Source organism: Notolepis coatsorum (assembly GCF_963971535.1).
Source record: "Notolepis coatsorum genome assembly, chromosome: 13".
NCBI lineage: Eukaryota > Metazoa > Chordata > Actinopteri > Aulopiformes > Paralepididae > Notolepis > Notolepis coatsorum.
In genome coordinates this window covers 117,736,525-117,757,112 of record NC_140177.1, presented here as the reverse complement: position 1 = coordinate 117,757,112, position 20,588 = coordinate 117,736,525, and the positions used below count along the sequence as shown (strand labels likewise).

The 20,588-nt window shown below is 43.2% G+C and overlaps 1 protein-coding gene across 1 annotated transcript in view; it reads left to right on the top strand.

Annotated features, from left to right (window-relative positions):
• Window positions 1-20,588, top strand: part of efr3a (EFR3 homolog A) — a 463,079-nt gene that overhangs the window by 119,990 nt on the left and 322,501 nt on the right. The window contains exons 2-4 of the mRNA XM_084327782.1: window positions 527-603; window positions 2,541-2,668; window positions 10,189-10,339. Coding sequence (XP_084183908.1) covers window positions 527-603; window positions 2,541-2,668; window positions 10,189-10,339 — 356 coding nt within the window. The remainder of the gene's footprint in view (window positions 1-526; window positions 604-2,540; window positions 2,669-10,188; window positions 10,340-20,588) is intronic.

The following is a 20,588-nucleotide window of genomic DNA, read 5'->3' as shown; positions in this document are numbered from 1 at the left end:
TCTGTGTGCTGTCAACCCCAATAACTTCACTCCTTATGGATTGGTTTTATGCCTCACCATATACAGTATGGCAGGGAGAAAGCTGATATAAATTATAGGCAAGCAAAAATATACTGTTTAGACTAAAGCCTTTTTTCCCCACCCTTGAATTCTGGTAGAGCTTATATTAGGTTTTCTAATGCTGATTAATAACATGGATGGAATTATTTTGCTGTAATAATTATATTAATATAACATCAAATAAAGCTGTCAGTTTTATGCATATTTCTCCTTGCTTAATCTAGTTCTGTTTACTGAATTATCACCATTGCATTTTGACTGGTAGCTGAAGTTATGCTTTAAATACCTGGTATCTGTCTATGATCTGCCTGGTATCTGTCTGGTATCTGTCTGGTATCTGTATGATCTGTCTGCTATCTGTCTGTTATCTGTCTGGTATCTGTCTGTATCAAATTGTCCACTGTTAGTCTGCTTTACAAATACTGTGTTATTTGTCTCACCTTCTTTCTTGCGTTCCTTGTTGCAGGAGTGTGTGGTTGCTGTGGTCCTCTGAGGCCCAGGTACAAGCGTCTCGTGGACAACATCTTCCCTGAAGACCCCAAAGTAAGCGTTTTTCTTTGCTTCCTTATTTTTTTTGGTTCCATCCATTTTATTTGATATTAACCCTTTCACTGCCACACGACAGAAGGTTAACCCTTTACTATCACAAAACTGACGGTCGCCGGCTGTCGTGTGGCAGTGAAATGGTTAACCTTCTGTGAATTGTCGCAGTGAGAGGGTTAACCATTTTGGTAGTGTGGCAGTGAAAGGGTTAATAGCATGTCAGTTAGGGGGATAGAAAAAACACATTGATTTGTTTGTCATTTGATGGTGATGACTCAACTTGGAGTGAGCTAGGTCATATTAAATAATATTAATATGAAATATTACCTCATGCAAGCCGCACCCCATCCCCTTATTCTTTGCATGTTTATTTAAAAAAAAAAATTGGTTCTTTGTACTGTAACGTTCCACTGACAAGTCACAGACAAAAGTGACAAATTAACGGTTTATTAACCATAAAACAACAAGGACAGTGTCACAGTGAAATAATCTGTAACTGAATGAGTGAGTGAGTTAGTGTGACATTTGTTGTCATAGAGGTGCTTCACGTCTAAAAACAGCGCAGAGCTACAATGTTTTAGTACCGTTCATTCCGCTTAGCTCACCGTTTTTGAAGGTGGTGGAAACAGTGAGTCAGCCCCCAAGCATTTAGTTAGGAAACCTAAACCTAAACACATGAAATATCAGCATGTCAATGGATTATTGTGGCTCCCTGTGTCTACCTGAGAGAAAGGTATATTGACGAACAATATTTAGTAGAATCTCTTTTTTTTTTATCCACTTTTTCTCCTTATTTTCTATTTTTCTCCCATCCCAATTTTGCCATGCCTATTCTCCCTTCAATTCTCCCCTCCCTTGTCTCGAACGTTGCTAGACTATGCCTCCCACTGGTCGGCTGCAATGTGGACGAAGCCTTGCATCACCTGTCCCCTCCGGTACACGAGGAGGCAGCTGTCTCATCTTTTCACCTGAACAGCGCAATCTCTGTGGCGAGGAGTAACGCGTGGGAGGCTCACGCTGCCCCCGATACTTCCTGATTCTGCTGTACAGGCGCACCAACCGACCTGTAGAAGTCGCTGTCCACAACGTCCAATCCCCACCCACCGGCTTTCCCACCCTCTAACACTGCCAATTGCGTTAGTATGAACGACCGGCCAAGCCGGTAGCAACGCCGAGAGCTGGGCTCGATACCAGCATCTCCTGCGATAGTGGCGAGCGCCACTCAGCCGCCCTTGTAGAATCTCTTTTTGAAGATTAATATGAGCGAGAAAAATTGTCAGACTCTGTTGGTGCATTTCAACAAAACTGTATTGATATAATACACCAGGACAAGACCCTGGCCAAAAAGTGGATCCTCTCTTTCTTCTTGAGTTTTGTCTCCCGTCAAATGTTCTGACCATTCCCTTTATACTTGTGAGACAATTTCTTGAAACAAAACAGCCCCCAAAGATATTTGGCACTCAGTCCCTTTGATCTTTCTTAGGAAACTTCCTGTTGTTTGCCCTAGGCCACTTAACTCTAGCTTTTTGCCCACAGCTCTTCTCTCTTGACGGGCATGCTGGCCTCGGTACCATCTACATCCCCTCCTACAGCGCTTTCCCCCTCCTCATCAGTGATAGTTACTGATATCCTGCAAACTGGTTTTCTACCTGTCTCTCTACTGTACATGAGTTGAACCCACAGAAAAATTTCAACAAACAAGGTTGGAGATCAGGCTGCGTTCTGAATGAGTTGAAGAGGCTTGGTGGCGGTGGTCGGTAGACCAGCGGGGGCAGTGCATTGCAGTAGCCGAGGCGAGACATGACTGTTGCTTGGACAAGGAGTTGAGTGGCTTCTTTTGTCAGGAAGGGGCGGATCCAAAAACAATGTCTTGCACACTGTTTCTTTTGGACTGGACTCGAGGACATTCTAAATGTTGCCTTCACCTTTTCCCCTAGGATGGCTTGAGCAAGTCAGACATGGAGAAGTTGACCTTCTATGCCGTATCAGCCCCAGAGAAGCTGGACAGGATTGGCGCTTACCTGGCAGAGAGGCTGAGTCGAGACGTGGTCCGCCACCGCTATGGGTAAGAGAACTTTGACTCGGCAATGACAGGAATTACACAGGAATCTGTCTAGGGCTGTCCCAGATTAATAATAATAATAATAAATAACTAACTAAATTTAATTAATAACTATTTGTATTGCACCTTTCATACAAGAGTTGCAACTCAAAAGTGCTTCACAGTAAAAAAAAAAAGAAATGGCATAAAATGAGCACAAAATTTGCAGATCAATGCATAAAGTGCAGACATAAAACAAGTATAAAACAAGCATAAAATAGATAGCAGCCAAGTAGACAAGGTCAAGGTATGGCATATAGAGCATTCAATTATAGTTTTTTCATATTAGGATCTTCATAGGCCTAAATTATCTACATTCTTATTCCACTAATCAGAGCTGGGATGTACTGTATACCAAATAAGAAGGTATACAGTCATGGATTCATGCAAGGTATGGATTTTTACGATATTGTTATCCACAATATATTAAATAGCGTAAAATATACATACTGTAAATTAATCTAATGTTTCCTTTCAGCAGTGTTAAAAAAGTAGACACTTTTTAAATGAAATGGCACCATGACAACTGTATTAGAAGATAACAATATATCACATTGTAATTTGTACTGAAAAATAAATATCGTCAAACACCATTATACCGTCAAAACTAAGAACAATATAGGCCATATTGTCCAGCCATACTACGAAACCTTTCATACAATAATTGCAGCCCAAAGTGCTTCACAGCAGTAAAATAGACATACAAAATATACAGAATAAAAGCAATGCAGAAATTAAGAAAAGGGGTAAAAGCAATGCAGACAATAACAATACACATATGGATTGATAAGAACCAAAACGACAATTAGGTTGCAAACTTGGAACAGAAATAGCATAAAATAGCCTTTAAACAACAATAAAATAGCTCTAATTTACAATACAATAATCAGTGTGGGTGCTGTGAGTGCATTAAAAGGCTAAGGTGAAGAGATTTTAGCTTTTTAGTTTTTAGCTTACTTTTATATAGCAGTCATGGTTTCTGTAGACTAATTGACAAAACATTTTGTTCAGTGTAGTATTTAAAGCAGTGTAATTAAAAAGGAAAATTAATTTGTCAACATACTTGTAAGCTCTGTCGTCTCGAGTCAACTACACTTTTACAGCCTCATCTGCACGAAGAATTCCCTCCCAAAACACTAGTCTAAACGCAAAATTAAAAGTGAGACCACAAGACGACTTCTGCGGTTTCTGTTGAGACTCTCTCCGTCTAAACATGGCCTTGGTATGCCACACCTGTCAGGTGGATGGATTATCTCGGCAAAGGAGAAGTGCTCACTAACACAGATTAAGTTTGTGGACAATTTTTGAGAAATAGGCCTTTTGTCAAACAAAACAAATTTGTAGAACAAATCTTTGATTTCAACTCGTGAATTTTTTTTGCAAAAACAAAAGTGTTGCGTTTATATTTTTGTTCAGTATGTACTTTGCTATGGACTAGTCACTATATACTAAAACAAGGATGATTGAACGATGTTTTCAGTGAGGACATCACATCACATTCATTTTTCCTGCTGATTACTCTCTTCATATACTCTAAGCTCTTTGGCACCACCACCACTGACTTTGACATGACCTCCCTTTACAACCTGCCAGAAATCCCTTAGTGACGTTGTCCTGTAAACAGCAGCGAGAATCAATGTTGTATCATCATCGGCAACATTTACAAATCAAAAGTAGATAAATAGATAAAAAATCCCCCTTCATGCTGTTGAGGTCTCCTCCATTCCCTCTCCAACCCCTTGTCCCTCCTCCACACCGTCCCTTACTGTTAATGTCTCACAATTTCCCCCGCAAAACGTCCTTTTGCTCCATGTTAAGTGTCTCCTACTGAGACGGTGAGAGCCCTCTTCCTCAGGTGGCCGCCTGACCGGAGACCCTTCTGCTTAAGCTCCCGTTGTACATATTAGTAATTGATTCCTCGTGTCTCACTAATACATCTGTATCAACCGCAGAGGTCGGATCACGTGCATCATTGACATTATCGCTTCCACCACAATTCCCATGGTCTTAACACTATCAGTGCCACTGGTTAACATGGTAAAACATGGTTGAATGCCAGCACCCACTTCAATGATAGCGTTGTGAACGCATAATCTATGTCTTAAATTATGGCTGTGTCTAATCTGCCCGTCGCTTATCAATGACTTGTTTGCAGTCAACATTGTTGAAACGGATTGTTTTTTAATCGGTATTATTGGGTTCATTTCCGTTTGATAGCATTTTGAAAAGCCCTCGTTTTCTTGAAAGTTTCAGGAAAATATAAAGATTCCGTGATAAACGGCATTTACTGGAATATTCTGGAATACACAAAAACGTTGTTTTCAAATAAACGCTACATTATCGATAGTATATGTGATAGATACCAGTTTCCTCTCTGTGCGTTCAGTAGAAAGCTATCTGGCTGCACGTTAGCCTAGCTTAGCACAATGAATGGAAGCGAACAGTGCCGGTTAGCCTAGGCATTGTCCAACTAACACTGTTACGAAGGATCAGATTAAACCGAATATATATATTTACTACTTGATATATATTGCATAATATTTGTATATCGTCTGATATCCCTTGTGTATTCTTTGTACATATACACGGAATATCCCTTTACCTAGTACAGACCATAATATTTCGTTCTCCTATTGGACAGCGGTCCCTTAGGCGCCACTGCCATACCCCCAAGGTCTAGTTCAAAGTCACCGCCAAAGACATGCCTGGACATGAACGGCTCTGCGCAAGAATACGAGACAGGAATAAGGCTGGTACTAGTTTGTTCACCTAACGTATAAATATAGCGCAGGTGAATACAGAAGTAGTTCGAGTTACCCAAGTGAAGCCTCACCCACGATACAACGTGCGGTGAAGTAGGGCCGTTTTGGCCCCAAATAGAGCATTGAGACCGCGTGCGAATTGATAGCTGAAGTATCAGAGTTTAACGCTGTACCGTCGAGTTCGACCTATTCTATTAATTCAGTAATAGTCTATTTATGTATAGTGTATCGTGCGGCTACCGTTCTACAGTGACCAGCATCACCAACGTTTCCTCGTACCAGCTAGTGTGCTTATCCAGGCTGGGCAGCTTACCCTGGCGCCTTCACCCGAGGAGCCCTAGACGAGGACCGTGTGGACATGTACACTGGATAACCTACCCGACTACTGCATAGCCCTTTTCGGCTGGATTATATTTGCTTTGGTCCTGTAGCTGATGGAGCGGAGAATCGTCTACACCCACAACTGTGTGGGATTTACCCTGTGAGGAGCAACGTCGAGCCCGCCTCTGAGACGCCTGCGGCTGGCTAGCTTTCTTCCATGCGGAGCTGCATGCCGGAGAATAGCTGTTATTCGTCTGCGGATCAAGAGATTATTGCACTGTCTCCTGTACCTGGAGTCTCCCTATTCTTCGTTGACCCAGACTTTCGTTACCGACAAATCCTCTACCCTTGCTGGCCTACAACCGGAGGGACCCTACTAGTATCTCCCGCTGCCCTACTAGTGTACCATTATTATTAGTTACAAACACCTCTCCCGAAGGCTAACCGGCACTGTCCACTTCCATTCATTGTGTTAAGCTAGGCTAACGTGCAGCAATATAGCTTTCTACTAAACGCACAGAGAGGAAACTGGTATCTATCTTCTTGTCTCTCTCTGGAGAAGACTGTAAGCAAATTTTCCAAAATGTTGGCGTGTTCCTTTTAACACTGTCTGCCAGGCATTGTGCCCATCCTTATGCCCAGTCTGCCAGTGCTGTAACCCTATGGAGATGTTTACCTTCTTTGCAGGGCTATAACTTTTTAAATATTATAGCTATATCGACATTACTATGGCCCACTCAACATCGGGTATCTATCGTTCCGGTTGTGGGAACGTTATATTTTTTTCATTCATACATTGCCGTGTTAGTACCGTCGAGAATACAAGTATGTTTTTAAGGTTTTCTGCAGTAATTCCTAAAACACGAGTTATAGGCCCTGACGCATATGATAGATTATCGATTGGCGTTTCTTTCCTATACACGCTGTATTAAAAAATTCAAATGTATATGATCGGTATACATTATGCTTTATCATGCGTGATGGAAATGGGGGGGGGTCGTTTATAATTCCTTGATCGTCAGTAGCGTCTTTTCTTACTATGGGTTGATATGTTGATCAGATGGATTGCCGTGAAATGAATAAACAATCGGGCTGAAAATAAAGTTATATTCCTTTTACCGTTCGCCGATGAGACTGGAGGAAAAATATTCCAATTATTTGACGTCGATCTGCTAGATCCATTTGCCGTTTGTATGACGCAATAAACGCTGAAATCATATTGATTATTGCGTTTAGAAAGCGATCCAATGCACTCGAGTTTGTATCTAGATCCACGCTACAAAATATTACTGCCAGAGGAATTTCCTCGATGCACCGAGCGCCACTTCCGGTTTGGCTTGGAGTGTAACTCGCCCGACATCCACCAGGCGGCGGTATTGAGGCGTTGCAATATCAGACAGGGTCCAGCTGCAGTCCCGGAGGGAGGCTGGATGAATTATGAATGCCATGGCGAAAAAATGAAATATTGATCCCAAAAACGAGTTAACTCGTTTCTGGCGCACAATGCATGGCGGGCAATAACTAGTATACTCGTTTTTGGCGTCCAATGTGTTAATAGCGAGTGTAAGACCTGAAGTCATGAATCAAATCTCTCTTTTATTTATTTTTTTACCTTAACCTCTCTTGTGAGACAGCTTGAGAGGAAGGGGTACTAAGCTATTAAAATGTACTCTCCGTGTTAGTTCTCCTCAACCGTTGAGGTCTGCCTGCCAAGATTTGAATGTGCCGAGAAAGTGTGCCTTCAGGAACGTAATTAAAATGGATTGAGAACCAAAAATAGCATTCCCCCCCCCCTGGGTGTCAGTAACAGAGGAGTGGCAGCTCTGAATCAATATAGCCATGGTAATGGCAGAAATTGTATTTTAATTGGGTGCAACCCCCCCCCCCCAAGCTGAAAACCGAACCGTGAGGAAAACACACAGACGGAGTGAGAGGCATTTTGATGCAACTATTTCCATCTGTATCACTTCATACTGTCAGTACCAGACTGACTTGGCACAGATCTGCCGTCTAAAGACGTGTCAAATCCATTCAGTCGTCGCTGTGTGAGATTTGTTCTGTCACTCAATCTGAAGGCTGTTTGCCTTAACGGCCGCCCACAGTCGATCTCTAGGCATACTTTTAACCTCGTGTGTTTAAAATGTACACACACGCAAGATTATAAAAAACACATTTTTATTTGAATGATCTGATCTTGATTCTTAAAATGAATCGATAAAAGGATAAGGATAGTCAATATGAAGGTAAATTTAACCTCAGTGGCTGAATAATTATTTTAATGTGAATTGATGCCGTTTGAATGTTCTATAAATCAGGGTTGGTACTTGATTACATTTCAATTCAATTAATTCAGGAAGTGGATTTTCTCTAAACAGACATTTGTCCTGTCTAACCAGTTGACAAGTAAATAAGAATGAATGTTCTATCATCAGCAATTAAACATACATTTCTGTTTTGAAAAATATGCGATATGGGCAAAATATCATATCCCAATATGTCTTCTTAGTTTTCCAGTACAAATTAGAATGTGATATGACATATTTTTTCTTTTAGGTCTTTATCTTTTAATACAATTGTTGTAGTGGTATTTCATTTTAAATAGTTTTTAAAAATACTGCTTCAAGGAATTTTTCTTTGTGATTAACTTAAAGTACCAGTGACTTTAAATATGAAAGAACATTGATCATAATATGTATGACATATTATTGGTTACAGATGACTCCCCATTCTAAAGAGTTAGGGGTCAGGTCTTGTTAGTCTTGTCCATCCCCGTAGTTGTGATAATTAATAAACAAATTGTAATTCACTTTGCAAATATAAAGACATGTTTAAAAATAAGGTGGTAAACAAATACAAATCTCAGGTATATATTATCTGTAAGGGTATTCTATGGTAAGGGTATTCTATGGTGTTTGGAACTTTTTAATATATATATATATATATATATATATAATATATATATATGTATATATAATTTCTTTCTTTCTTATTTCTTCTATATTTTCTCTGTTATTTTCATGTTTTGCAAGGATATATTGTAAGAAGGGTAGGTATATAAGCTTAGGCTTCTCCCTACACCTTTTCGGTCATTTTAATATTGTTTTCTATTTTGATACACTTTAAAATATATTTAAAAAATATATATTACTATTGATTTCTATGTACACTTACCTTTGTAAAGAATACGTTAACGCCGAAATAGTAACTAAGTAACTAACAAGATGGCAGTGGAGTGAACCAACTTCTCTCCAGAAAGGCTTTGGTTATGAGCACCATATACATATAAAGGCTAGATGACTTACCCATGCTGCTGACCAATGGAGACAGACATTGCCACATGGCGGCCATCTTGCCACAGGCAGCACGCCCACTCATAACATGAATGTCTATGGTGCATGTACTATTGAAATAACCATAGCTTGCAAAATTTTGGTTTGTTATAAACGTCAGATGTAGTTATCATACTGCATACTGCATACTTATAATGGACTTTCATATGAAAATAACATTAACACAATCTGCGCCGGAAACGAGTTAACTCGTTATTGCCCGCCATGCGTTCAGCGCCAGAAACGAGTTAACTCGTTTTTGGGATCGTTATTTAGTTTATTCGCTATATCTATTCATAATTCATAGCTGCAGCCTCTGATATAGCCTTCAGACCCTGTCTGAGCTGGCAGACGGTCAACACCGCCCAGGCAGAGCTATTGCATCTCATTGAAAATGGGCTGGTGTGTTTTAGGAGCCGATCTGAGCCGGGCGGGTGGGGTTTAAATACTCAGCGCCCCGCTACGACGGTCATTTCATGTATGCACAACGAGATATAATAATGATCATCTAGCGTTGATTTCAGGATGATTAGATAATCAGCCGAAAAATTACAACGTGATGACTGGATTACAGTAAAATGCCTTTTTCTCGTATTTTTTTCCTGGAATTACTGAAAAGCGCCCAAACCATACTCTATTCAAAACGGTATAAAACGGAAATGTACGGATGAAAAAACGATCAGTCTCTGGCATGTTGACTAGAAGCAACTCACTGAGACTCAACAGCGTTATTAGACCCATAGATATAATATAAGATGTATTTTAAGCACTGGCAAATGTCGCAGTCTAAAACTATATCCATTGAATAAAGACCTGGCGATGAAGGGGGATCAGCGGCCCCTGCTGCTGGTGGTCAATGTGTTAAGCAGATAGGTAAAGTTAATAATGTTTGTAATAAACCAAACCGTTTGTAAATCCGTCAACATTTCAGCAAGTTAAGAGTATTTCTTTTAGAACGTACCAGAATAGTTGACTGTGACAAGATGGCCGCTGGTGAACTACGCTGGAGACTCCGCCTTGCGTCATCTACTTATATATATATTTTGTTGTGACCCTCTCTGCCCTCCATCAGGAACGTGGTTATAGCCATGGAGGCCTTGGACCAGCTCCTCATGGCCTGTCACTCCCAGAGCATCAAGCCCTTCGTGGAGAGTTTCCTCCACATGGTGGCCAAGCTGCTGGAGTCCAGAGAACCAGACCTGCAGGTCCTGGGTACAAAATCGGTGAGAAAGTCTCGCTCTCGCTCTCTCTGGTCTGGAGGGATCTCTCTAGGAATGGTCTGGAGTAGGAGCTGGGCAAACTTACATTTTGAATTTTGTTATGAAACTGTTGTTGAAATCGATGCTAAAAAGGGGAATAGTGAGTAAAATGTCTCTCAAAAGGATGTCCTCAGTATGATACCGTGTAACAATTGGTAATGAATTTAAATTTAAATAGCACAGTTCGCCTTTTTTTCTTCTTTTGATTGCTTTTTGTTTGTTTGGCCTAAACACTCAACATTGCAAATACTCCAAATTAAATCACCTTGATTTAAACTATTGTTAAAATGGGTTTAATATTGGTTTAAATCCGTATAGATTTACGAAACAATTAGTTATTAATTAAATTATTACATTTGAATTGTGCAACATAGCTGCAGTTAATTATAAATCTGGATTTGATTATTTAATCTCTGATTACAACAATTTTTTTTTTTTTTTTTTTTTTTTTTTCTCAGATTTTCTCCCCGTCCCAATTAGTCGTTGTGCATGCATGTTCTCCTACGAGTCGGTACAAGGGCGTCCCGAGTCGATCGCACGCTTCCTCCCAGTGACGTCTTTTCACCTGGCAGCGAGGCCTCTCATTGGTGAAGTGTAACGCGTGGGAGGGCACGATATCTCCACCAAGTCCTGCCCCGCTTAGCAAGCGCCGAGACCTGACCTGTAGGCGTCGCTGTCCACAACGCCAGATTCCCACCCGCCAGCTTTCCCACCCCCTAATACTGCCAATTGTATTAGTGTGAACGGCCAGCCAAGCTGGTGGCAACGCCGAGAGCTGGGCTCGAACCCAGCATCTCCTGCATTGGTGACGAGCGCAATCTCCGCTACGCCACCTGACCGCCCTTCCAACAAATTTTTGATGAAATGAAACCTAGTTGGTGCAACCCACCCTTAGAACAGAAAGTAATACCAGAAATAGTTCCTAAACTCATCATTTTAAAATGGCAATATTAGCTAAAGAAAACAAAACAAAGATATATTACGCAGAATAATATTGCTGTATTGATGGTGTTGACCACGGACGACAGGGACAGCAGTGGTCACTTACTTGTAGATTACTTTAGATAGAGGTAAGACTACTGATTTTTTAAGTTCTGCTAAATTGAAATATCCCTTTAATACTGTATCTTAAGGTTTTGTGTGTTATTACCACTAATAATGAACCTTTGCGACATCATCTGAACCCCTAATATACATGGAGGCTGTAAACTGAATCAGTGAGGCAATGTATATACGCGTGTGCACACGCACACACACAGACACGCACGCGCGCACAGACATTGATAAAGTAGCTCACACCAGTCCAAGGAGGAGAAGGGTAGAAATGTCTAGCCAAGATGTGGAGGAAGATAAGAGTGGAACAGGAGGCATAGAAAGGAGAAGCAGCTTGAGGGTCACTGTCTCACAAGGTCACTGTCTGAAAGCTGCAAGCCCTCTGTGGGGTGTTCATGGCATGATGTTATTATAATATTATATATGGTATAATGTATACTATGACCAATAAGGTATACAGACATCCATCTGCACCTTTGTGTATACTGTTTACCTTTACATATGTGACACAGAAAGGGAGAATGGCTTTGCTCCCCTTTGCGTAATTCACTCACAGCTCGGGCTGTCGTTGTGGGAGAGACATGATCATGATTCTATGCACATGAGTGTCCCGAACAATTTAAAACCAAGCGTGAGTCGATCAGAGCTTACTACACTGAGATATGGTCACTTTTCCACACGTAACCTTACTGGTAGGATTCCCGGAGGTATTATGCAGTGCACGAATAATACACACACACAAACACACACACATTTATGCTTATAGCAGACTTAACTTACAACATTATCTGTCCATCCTCAGTAAATACTATCAAAACGTTCCAAAGACCAGAGATGGGATGTGCGCTCTGTACACACACACACACACACACACACACACACACACACACACACACACACACACACACACACACACACACACACACACACACACACACACACACACACACACACACACACACACACACACACACACACACACACACACACATTTATGCTTATAGCAGATTTGTATGATTTTAGAATATTTCAGCTAATTAAGTTAAATCAACTATCCAATTAGTTTGGCTACTTGATAGAGAGAGAGAGAGAGAGAGAGAGAGAGAGAGAGAGAGAGAGAGAGAGAGAGAGAGAGAGAGACGGACTCCGTTATGCACCATTCAGTCTAACTTGAGGAGCGCACACTGGACTTAATATATGCACACTGCCAGTCAGGCTTTTATGCCTGATTCAGATACAATTGAACACAAACGGTTCCACAGATATTAAAGGGGAACTATCTTATAAATGGCCTTTTTGAGTGTTTAGCATTGTTTCCTAGCTATGTGAACTTATATTAATATGATCTATGTCTCTAATTCTCATATTGGCGCATTCTTCCAATTCTCCTCTCACAATATTCACCCTCACTGAACTGAGTCATCTGAAAATGTGATGATTTGTGATGTCAGAGAGACACCGCTGCATGATAATGGCGAGGTACATGATGAGCTGCACACAGTGGTTGGAGCCCAGTCTCAAAACGGCTCGAGATCTTGAGGTAGAACAATGCTGTTTTTGAGGACTTGATTAGAAATACAAAACAATGAATAAAAAAAATAAAAATATTAGTGAAAGAAACAGTAAAATAGTTCCCCTTTAATGTTTCACACCGCCAACAAAGTAGCAAACTGTGTTCGTTGTCTTGGAATGGAAATGAGCTGTAATTTCTGCGTGTCTCTCCATCTCCACACTTGAGACCTGAGTATTTAACCACACCCCTCAGACACAAATGTAGTTCTTTCTACTGCATCGGAATAAATACTGTCGGACAATCTAACAATAATTAACACATTTACAAGTCATATTACGTTTTCCAAATAAGGAAACAGATAGAGAACATTTCAAAGCACTCAAAAATGCCTATTTAAATGTTGACCTATTCCTGAATCCGCAAAGTTTTTGGCATTTCTGAAGAATGTTCTCCTGCGAGATATGGTGGCCTAGACCGGCACGGGTCACGTATACAAGATTTTCTTTTCATGTGGGAATTTGGGTTGTATGAATTGTTTTTTATATGAGTTCCATAAGCTACTAGTGTGAATGGGGTAGGAATACATATGTTTACACTACTCATTTTCTAACATTACTGTTTTGCTTGTTTGTTTGTTTTTTAATCTGTTTATTATTTTATTGTTTACATTACATTTTTGTCAGATTACATTTATTGTCTTCTATTACCCTGCCCATACCTGTACCTCACCTCCCCCGTGCTATGAGACCTGAATTTCCCCAAGGGGATCAATAAAGGAATATCTTATATTACATTTACCGTACTTTTCGCACTATAAGCCGCACCTGACTATAAGCCGCAGCAGCTAAATTGAATGATGTGTACATATATAAGCCGCACTGGACTATAAGCCGCAGGTGTTTTAATGTTTAATTACCATATGTAATTAGCATTGGGACACAATACTGTCGGACAAATAACAAGAATTAACTCATTTACAAGTTGTATTAAGTTTAGCAAATAAGGGAACAGATAAATAACATTTCAATGCAGTCAAAAAAAGCAATATTTAGATTTTTACATTTTCGGGTTTGGTCACGTCGAGTCACATATAAGCCGCACCGTTATATAAGCCGCAGGGTCGAAAAATGGGGGAAAAAGCCGCGGCTTATAGTCCGAAAAGTACGGTATATATAGATTTATAAAAAATGCATTACATTTTGATGCTGAAGTTTTGGGTTTTGTTTACATTACAATCTCTCGTGTAGTAGTTTCATACCGGCTGGGAGGAAATCGCCGTCACGGATCTACCCGGAGAAACCCCTGTTGGCCTCTACTAATTTGTGTTACTCTCTTAGCCCCGCAAGCTAACGGTTCACCCTGTTGTCGTTTCCTTCAAAAACCCTGTTTGCCTCTCAACTAATTTGTGTTACTCTCTTAGCCCTGCGAGCTAACGGCTCACCCTGTTGTCGTTTCCTTCAAATATATTCTGAAGGTGAACCCCCCCCCCCCCCCCTTCAGACACAGGCCTATGCAGAGTTTGTTTACCTCGTCTGCGGCAGCAGGTTCATTTGAGCAGGAAACGGAGCTGATGGTTCAGATGTGAAAGCAGCTCCATGCATTATTTATGTGATATTTAGAGGCTGCCAGAGGGGAGGGGAAAGAAGAGAAAGAGGAGCAGGTTCAGGCGGAGGGGGGGGGTGGAAGAGGAGGATGATGGGGAGGGGGAGGAAGAGAAGGTGGAAGAGGAGGTGAAGGAGTTGGGGGGTTGAGGAAGAAGAGTGAGGCACACACACAATCAGGTGTGGGGAAGGGGGTTGCTGAGGGTGTAGAGACTGCCTTTAGGTGTGAGTGGTGTTAATGAATGTCCCTGGTGGTGTAGGGCTATACAAAGCCAGGCGGCATGTTTGATTTCTGATGTTTTTTTTTGGGTTTTTTTTTTATCCACTTTTTCTCCCATTTTCTATATATTTTTCTCCCATCCCAATTTCGTATCATCCAATTCAACCCTCCCCTGTCACGAACGCTGTTTCTTGCCTCCCACAAGCCGGCTGCAATGTGGACTAAGTCATACATAGCACAAGTCCCCTCCGGTACTTGAGGTAACAGCAGTCGCATCTTTTCACCTGCGCAGCTCGATCTCTCAGTGGCGAGGAGTAACGCGTGGGAGGCTCACGCTGCCCCAGACACTTCCTGATTCTACTTCGCAGGCGCACCAACCGACCTGTAGGAGTCGCTGTCCACAACGCCCGATCCCCACCCATCAGTTTCCCACCCCCTAATACGACCAATGTGTATTAGTACGGACGACCAGCTAAACTGAAAGCAAATGTGGAGAGCGGGGCTCGAACAGGCGAGCCCAGCGTCTCCAGATTTCGTGGCGAGCGCCTTGCCCACTACGCCACGTAGCCGCCCCTGATGTTTTTTTTTATTACGGTTCCCTCCATCTTAGCCCGGGGGAAAAAACTGTTCTGTCGGGTAATTGTCTGTTTAAAGGTTTGTTTGAGATGTTGAAGAAAAGCAATTCGAATACGGTTTGCGACGACTTCGAGTTTCAAGGGGATGCCTATGAACGGTTACTAATCAAGGCATCTTGTACCTTGAGTGATGTTTTTTCCAGCAGGTATTTGTTACAGTATGTGTTTGCTTAAATAGCATCCATTCCTTGTAATTAAACTAGCAGCCGCTAACCAATGCATCCGCAAGTGAAAAGTGTATTCTTAGAGGATGGCAGATAGCAAAAGACAAGAAGCGTTTCCCTCCCGTTTCATTTCAACAGTAAAAGTACACTTTCCACTACATATCTATTCATAGACACATGTATCCATGCGTTTAAATCACAGAATGTATATTGTACATATGTTACCCGGCCCGGTCTAGGTCGGGTTGTTAACCTGTTAAGCCCTATCCTAAGTAAATGTGAGATTGCGCCACTTCTACACTTCTTGCATGTTCTCGGTATCTAGGGACTAGGGCTGACCTTCAAAGCTTTGTTTGGCAATCGAAGCTTTGGGGCCGAGCTTCGATTTTAATTCGAAGCTTCAACATTTAAAAAAAAAAAAATTTAAAACTTTAATATTTTTTTTATTTTTTTTTTATCTTATGTTGTGGGACTTGTACACCACTTTTGTACATTTTGTTGTTTTTAAATGTGCTCTATAAATAAAGTGGGTTGGATTAATTAATTAAGTAGCCCCTTTCGTGACTGTGACGCATCCAACAAGGTTTCACTCGGCTGTGTGATTTAATTCAAGGTTGATCGCTGTTGTCGTTTGAACAACTTCAGATTTCATGGGAACTACCAATCCCCCAAATCAAGAATGTTTAAGATGAATGAAGTAAGTGTGACGGTGCGGCTCCGTCACTGACTTTGCGGGCAGTGCGCATACTGTACATACACACACACTCATTGTCTGTCTTTCCATATACCATAACCGTATAATGTAATGTGGTGCGTTTCATGTGGACAGCGCACATGGGAACGCACACACGCCATATGCCGCGGAGCAACACACACACACACACACACACACACCAAACATTCCCTCTTGTCAGCTTTCGTAGGATGTCCGAATGCGCACAATCATTTCATTCCGTTTCCGTTGTTATAGCAGAATGACGTTCATACAGCAAGACATTCATTCATCACATCACATTTATTTACTCACAGTCATGATGCATTCGCTTCGCTCTGCACTCCTAGGTTGACGTGTTGGCCAAGCAGAAGCACACATATCCGCCAGGTTAAATGGGAGGGGTTGACGCAAGGTAATCGCCACGTGAGCGATATGATTGTATTGTACTGTTTACTTGGTTATCTGTAATTTAAAACAGTTGGAAGTTATGTGATATAGTGGAGGATATATATTTTGTGTGTAGGAATTGGTTTAATGTGTTAAAAAGAATAATAATATGTACATCCTGTTTAAAGCCTAGTGGGAGGGGCTATTGGATACAAGAGAGCTGCTTTGGCCCAGGGACGTCAGTCTTGAATGGACTGAGTTACAGGTAACCAGGATCCCTAGTACAACGTGTTGGTATTGCTTGTAGTAGAAGTAGTAGTGTATATTGTGTATTTAGACTTTGTGTAGTGTTAAGTATTAAGTATATTTTGTTTTGTTTATTTGTTTTCTCTTTTTCCACTTTTGTTAGATATAGTAAGTATAGGGTATTTTGGTTTACCTTACTTTCACTTTTTCACATTTTTTGTAAAACTATATCACCTCTGCACTTTTGGGAGGCGGGAAATAAACACCCACCAACGAGATCTTTCGACTACGCCTGTTTATGAGAGAATCAAAGGAGTTCGGGAGAGGACCCCGTCACATATGGTGTCAGAAGCGGGATGAGGAGTTGGCAGCCAGTGATACCGACCGGGCTTGGGAGACAGACCCGGAGGACGAGAAGGGCGCTGCAGCCCCAGCGCCGACCGGTGGACCAGGGGGAGAACTGCTGGTAATAATGAGAGACTTCCTAGCAGGACAGCAAAGGAGAGAGGAGGGCCTGCTGGCAGAGATTCGAGGCCTGCGGACCTCTCTTCCACTGGTTCAACCAGCTCCCCAGCAACGTCAAAATATTTCACTGCCTGCCCCAAATTTGCATGACCCTATTGCAACTCCAGGGACAGCAAGCAACCCCAGACTTGACCCGCCAACACCTGCACCCCGGCGTGGGTACCAGGATGCACCATCAGTGGAACCCTCTCTGCAGTTTTCTGACTCAGTCAGTAGGCCGGAGCAGTCAAGGCCATATTGGAGGCACTATAATGAGCCTAAAATTCCCCAATTTTTGATGGGTGAGGACATTGAGAACTACCTGTTACGTTTTGAGCGCATGGCTAGAACATGGAACTGGGCGGAAAGTGAGTGGGCATGCCGACTCGTGCCACTGCTGTCCGGGAAGGCATTGGAGGCCTACACGGCGATGGATGAGGAAAGAGCCCACTGCTATGCAGACCTGAAGACGGCACTGCTGATGAAGTTTGACATCTCTCCAGAGACGTACCGGCAGAAGTTCCGGTCCACTGCGGTACCACCGGGAGAGAACCCCACCGAGACCTATCACCGCCTGAAGGGGCTCTACCGTCGTTGGATTCGGCCCGCGCAGCACAGCAAGGAGGAGGTTGGAGAGGCGATCATCTTGGAGCAGTTACTCCTGCTACTTCCCTCCGAGGTGAGGACATGGGTGAAGGAGCATGAGCCAGGGGAGGGACTGGCAGCTGCTAAACTGGCTCTACAGTTCGTCAACGCTCGAAGAGGAGGACCAGCTGTACGCTCCACCAGTGCAGAACCCCGGCAGTTGCTCCAGCCACCCTATCTAAAGCCTGCACCGCGAAGGTATAACCAGGAACCTCCAGGTAACCCCAGCTCTGCCCCAAACCAACGATCAGCCGGTAAGGACTTTGACTTTGTGTGTTACTATTGCCAGCAGTCAGGCCACAAAGCTTCTGAGTGTCCCATACGCAAGGCTAAGGCCACAGGCGCTTGCTATGCACCCCGGCCTGAGGTGGAGACTACCGGGGATAAGGAAGTGCAAGCTCAGCACTATAGGACTGTGACTGTTAATGGCCGCCAGGTTACTGCTCTGTTGGACACTGGTAGCTTTATGTCATTTGTGAAACGCAGTATAGTACCAGTAGGCAGTGTGGACTATAGCCGCCAAGCAGATGTGTTGTGTGTGCATGGGGATAAGCATCTGTACCCCAAAACAGAGATAACTGTTACCCTTGAGAACCAGCCTTACCTATTAACTGTTGGGGTGGTAGACAATTTGCCGGTAGATCTCATATTAGGGAGAGATTTACCGATACTGGTGGATTTACTGCAGGAGACAGAATTGCCAGTCAAAACTGTCTCGGGGAAGAGGGGAGATGTTGTGTGTCCTGTGATAACTTGAGCCCAGGCAAAGGCTGGAGTCCAACCACTCCCAGATTTTGACAGTAGTCTGTGTGAGGGTGGCACTAAGGGGCCAAAAAAATCTCGGCGCCAACGCCGCTTTGAGAAGCAGCTAAAATCTACCGAACCTGAACCAACAGACAAAATGTGGGAAGTGCCTGAAAATATTTCTGTGATACAGAGGGAAGATGTAACTTTGAAACCGTTGTTTATGCAAGTGGTAGAAGAGACCAAAACAAATTGTGTGGGAAAGGAAATGTTCATTGTTGATAATAACGTGTTATACAAAGTTACAGATGACCACAGACGTCTTGTGGTGCCTGCTAGCTGTAGAGGACTGGTCATGCACCTAGCACACACCCTCCCATGGGCCGGCCATCTTGGCCGCCATAAAACATTTTTACGGGTTAGTGCGCGCTTTTATTGGCCCTGCATGTACACTGACATTGATCAATATTGCGCCACATGCCCCACATGTCAGAAAACATGCCCTGCCCGCAAATCTGACCGAGCTTTCCTCCAGCCACTCCCTGTCATCTCTACTCCATTCCGCAGGATTGCTATGGACATCGTGGGCCCTCTGGTGAAAAGCAGCGGTGGACACCAGTACATCCTGGTTGTGAGTGACTACGCCACCCGTTTCCCAGAGGCCTTTCCCCTGCGCACCATCACCGCTCCCGTGGTTCTGCGGGCTTTGGTACAGCTGTTCTCCAGAGTGGGGATACCAGATGAGATCTTGACGGACCAGGGGACCAACTTCACCTCTAGGCTGATGCATCTCTTCCACAAACAATTGGGCATCTCAGCGATCAGGACCACCCCTTACCACCCGCAAACTGATGGTTTGGTCGAAAGGTTCAACCAGACGCTGAAGAGGATGTTGCGGAAGTTTGTGGAGGACACTGGCAAGGACTGGGATCGCTGGCTCCCATTTCTGCTCTTCGCCTACCGAGAAGTTCCCCAGGCCTCAACAGGTTTCTCACCATTTGAACTGTTGTATGGCTGGGAGGTACAGGGACCGTTGGATCTGCTCCGAAAGGGCTGGGAGGGTCCTTCCACCCATTCGAGTGACAGAGGGGTGGTGCAGTTTGTGCTGGAGATGAGGGATCGGCTGGCCGGATACCAGGAGGAGGCAGAGGTCAACCTGCGTGAGGCCCAGAAAGGTCAGAAGGCCTGGTATGACCAACAGGCCAGGCACCGTGAGCTACAGGCTGGCCAAAAAGTCCTGTTGCTCCTCCCTTCGTCCAACAGCAAGCTCTTGGCGAAATGGCAAGGGCCATACCTCATCACCCGCAAGATGGGTCCTGTCACATATGAGGTCCATCACCCGGACAAGAAGAAACAGAAACAGACTTATCACGTGAACCTCCTAAAACAATGGAAGGAACGTCCAATCCAGGCGCCAGGAACAGCTCTGCTGGTGAGGGAGGTGGACGTGGAAGAGGAAGTGGAGACAGGACTGAGAGCTCTAACTACAACTGCTACCCCTGTCTTAGTACATCTAACTCTAGAGCAAGCTGCACAGCTCCTCCAGGTCTTCCAGGAGTCTCCATCCCTCTTTGCCGCCAGGCCAGGGAAAACCACCCTCATTGAGCATGTAGTTCGCCTAAAAGATGGACGGCCAATCCGCCAACGTCCCTACCGTGTCCCCCAACAGCTGGTGGAAAAGCTGCGACTGGAGATAGAGGAGATGTTGAAGCTCGGAGTGATTGAACCTTCTAACTCAGAATGGTGCAGTCCGGTAGTCATTGTCTTTAAAAAAGATGGTTCACTC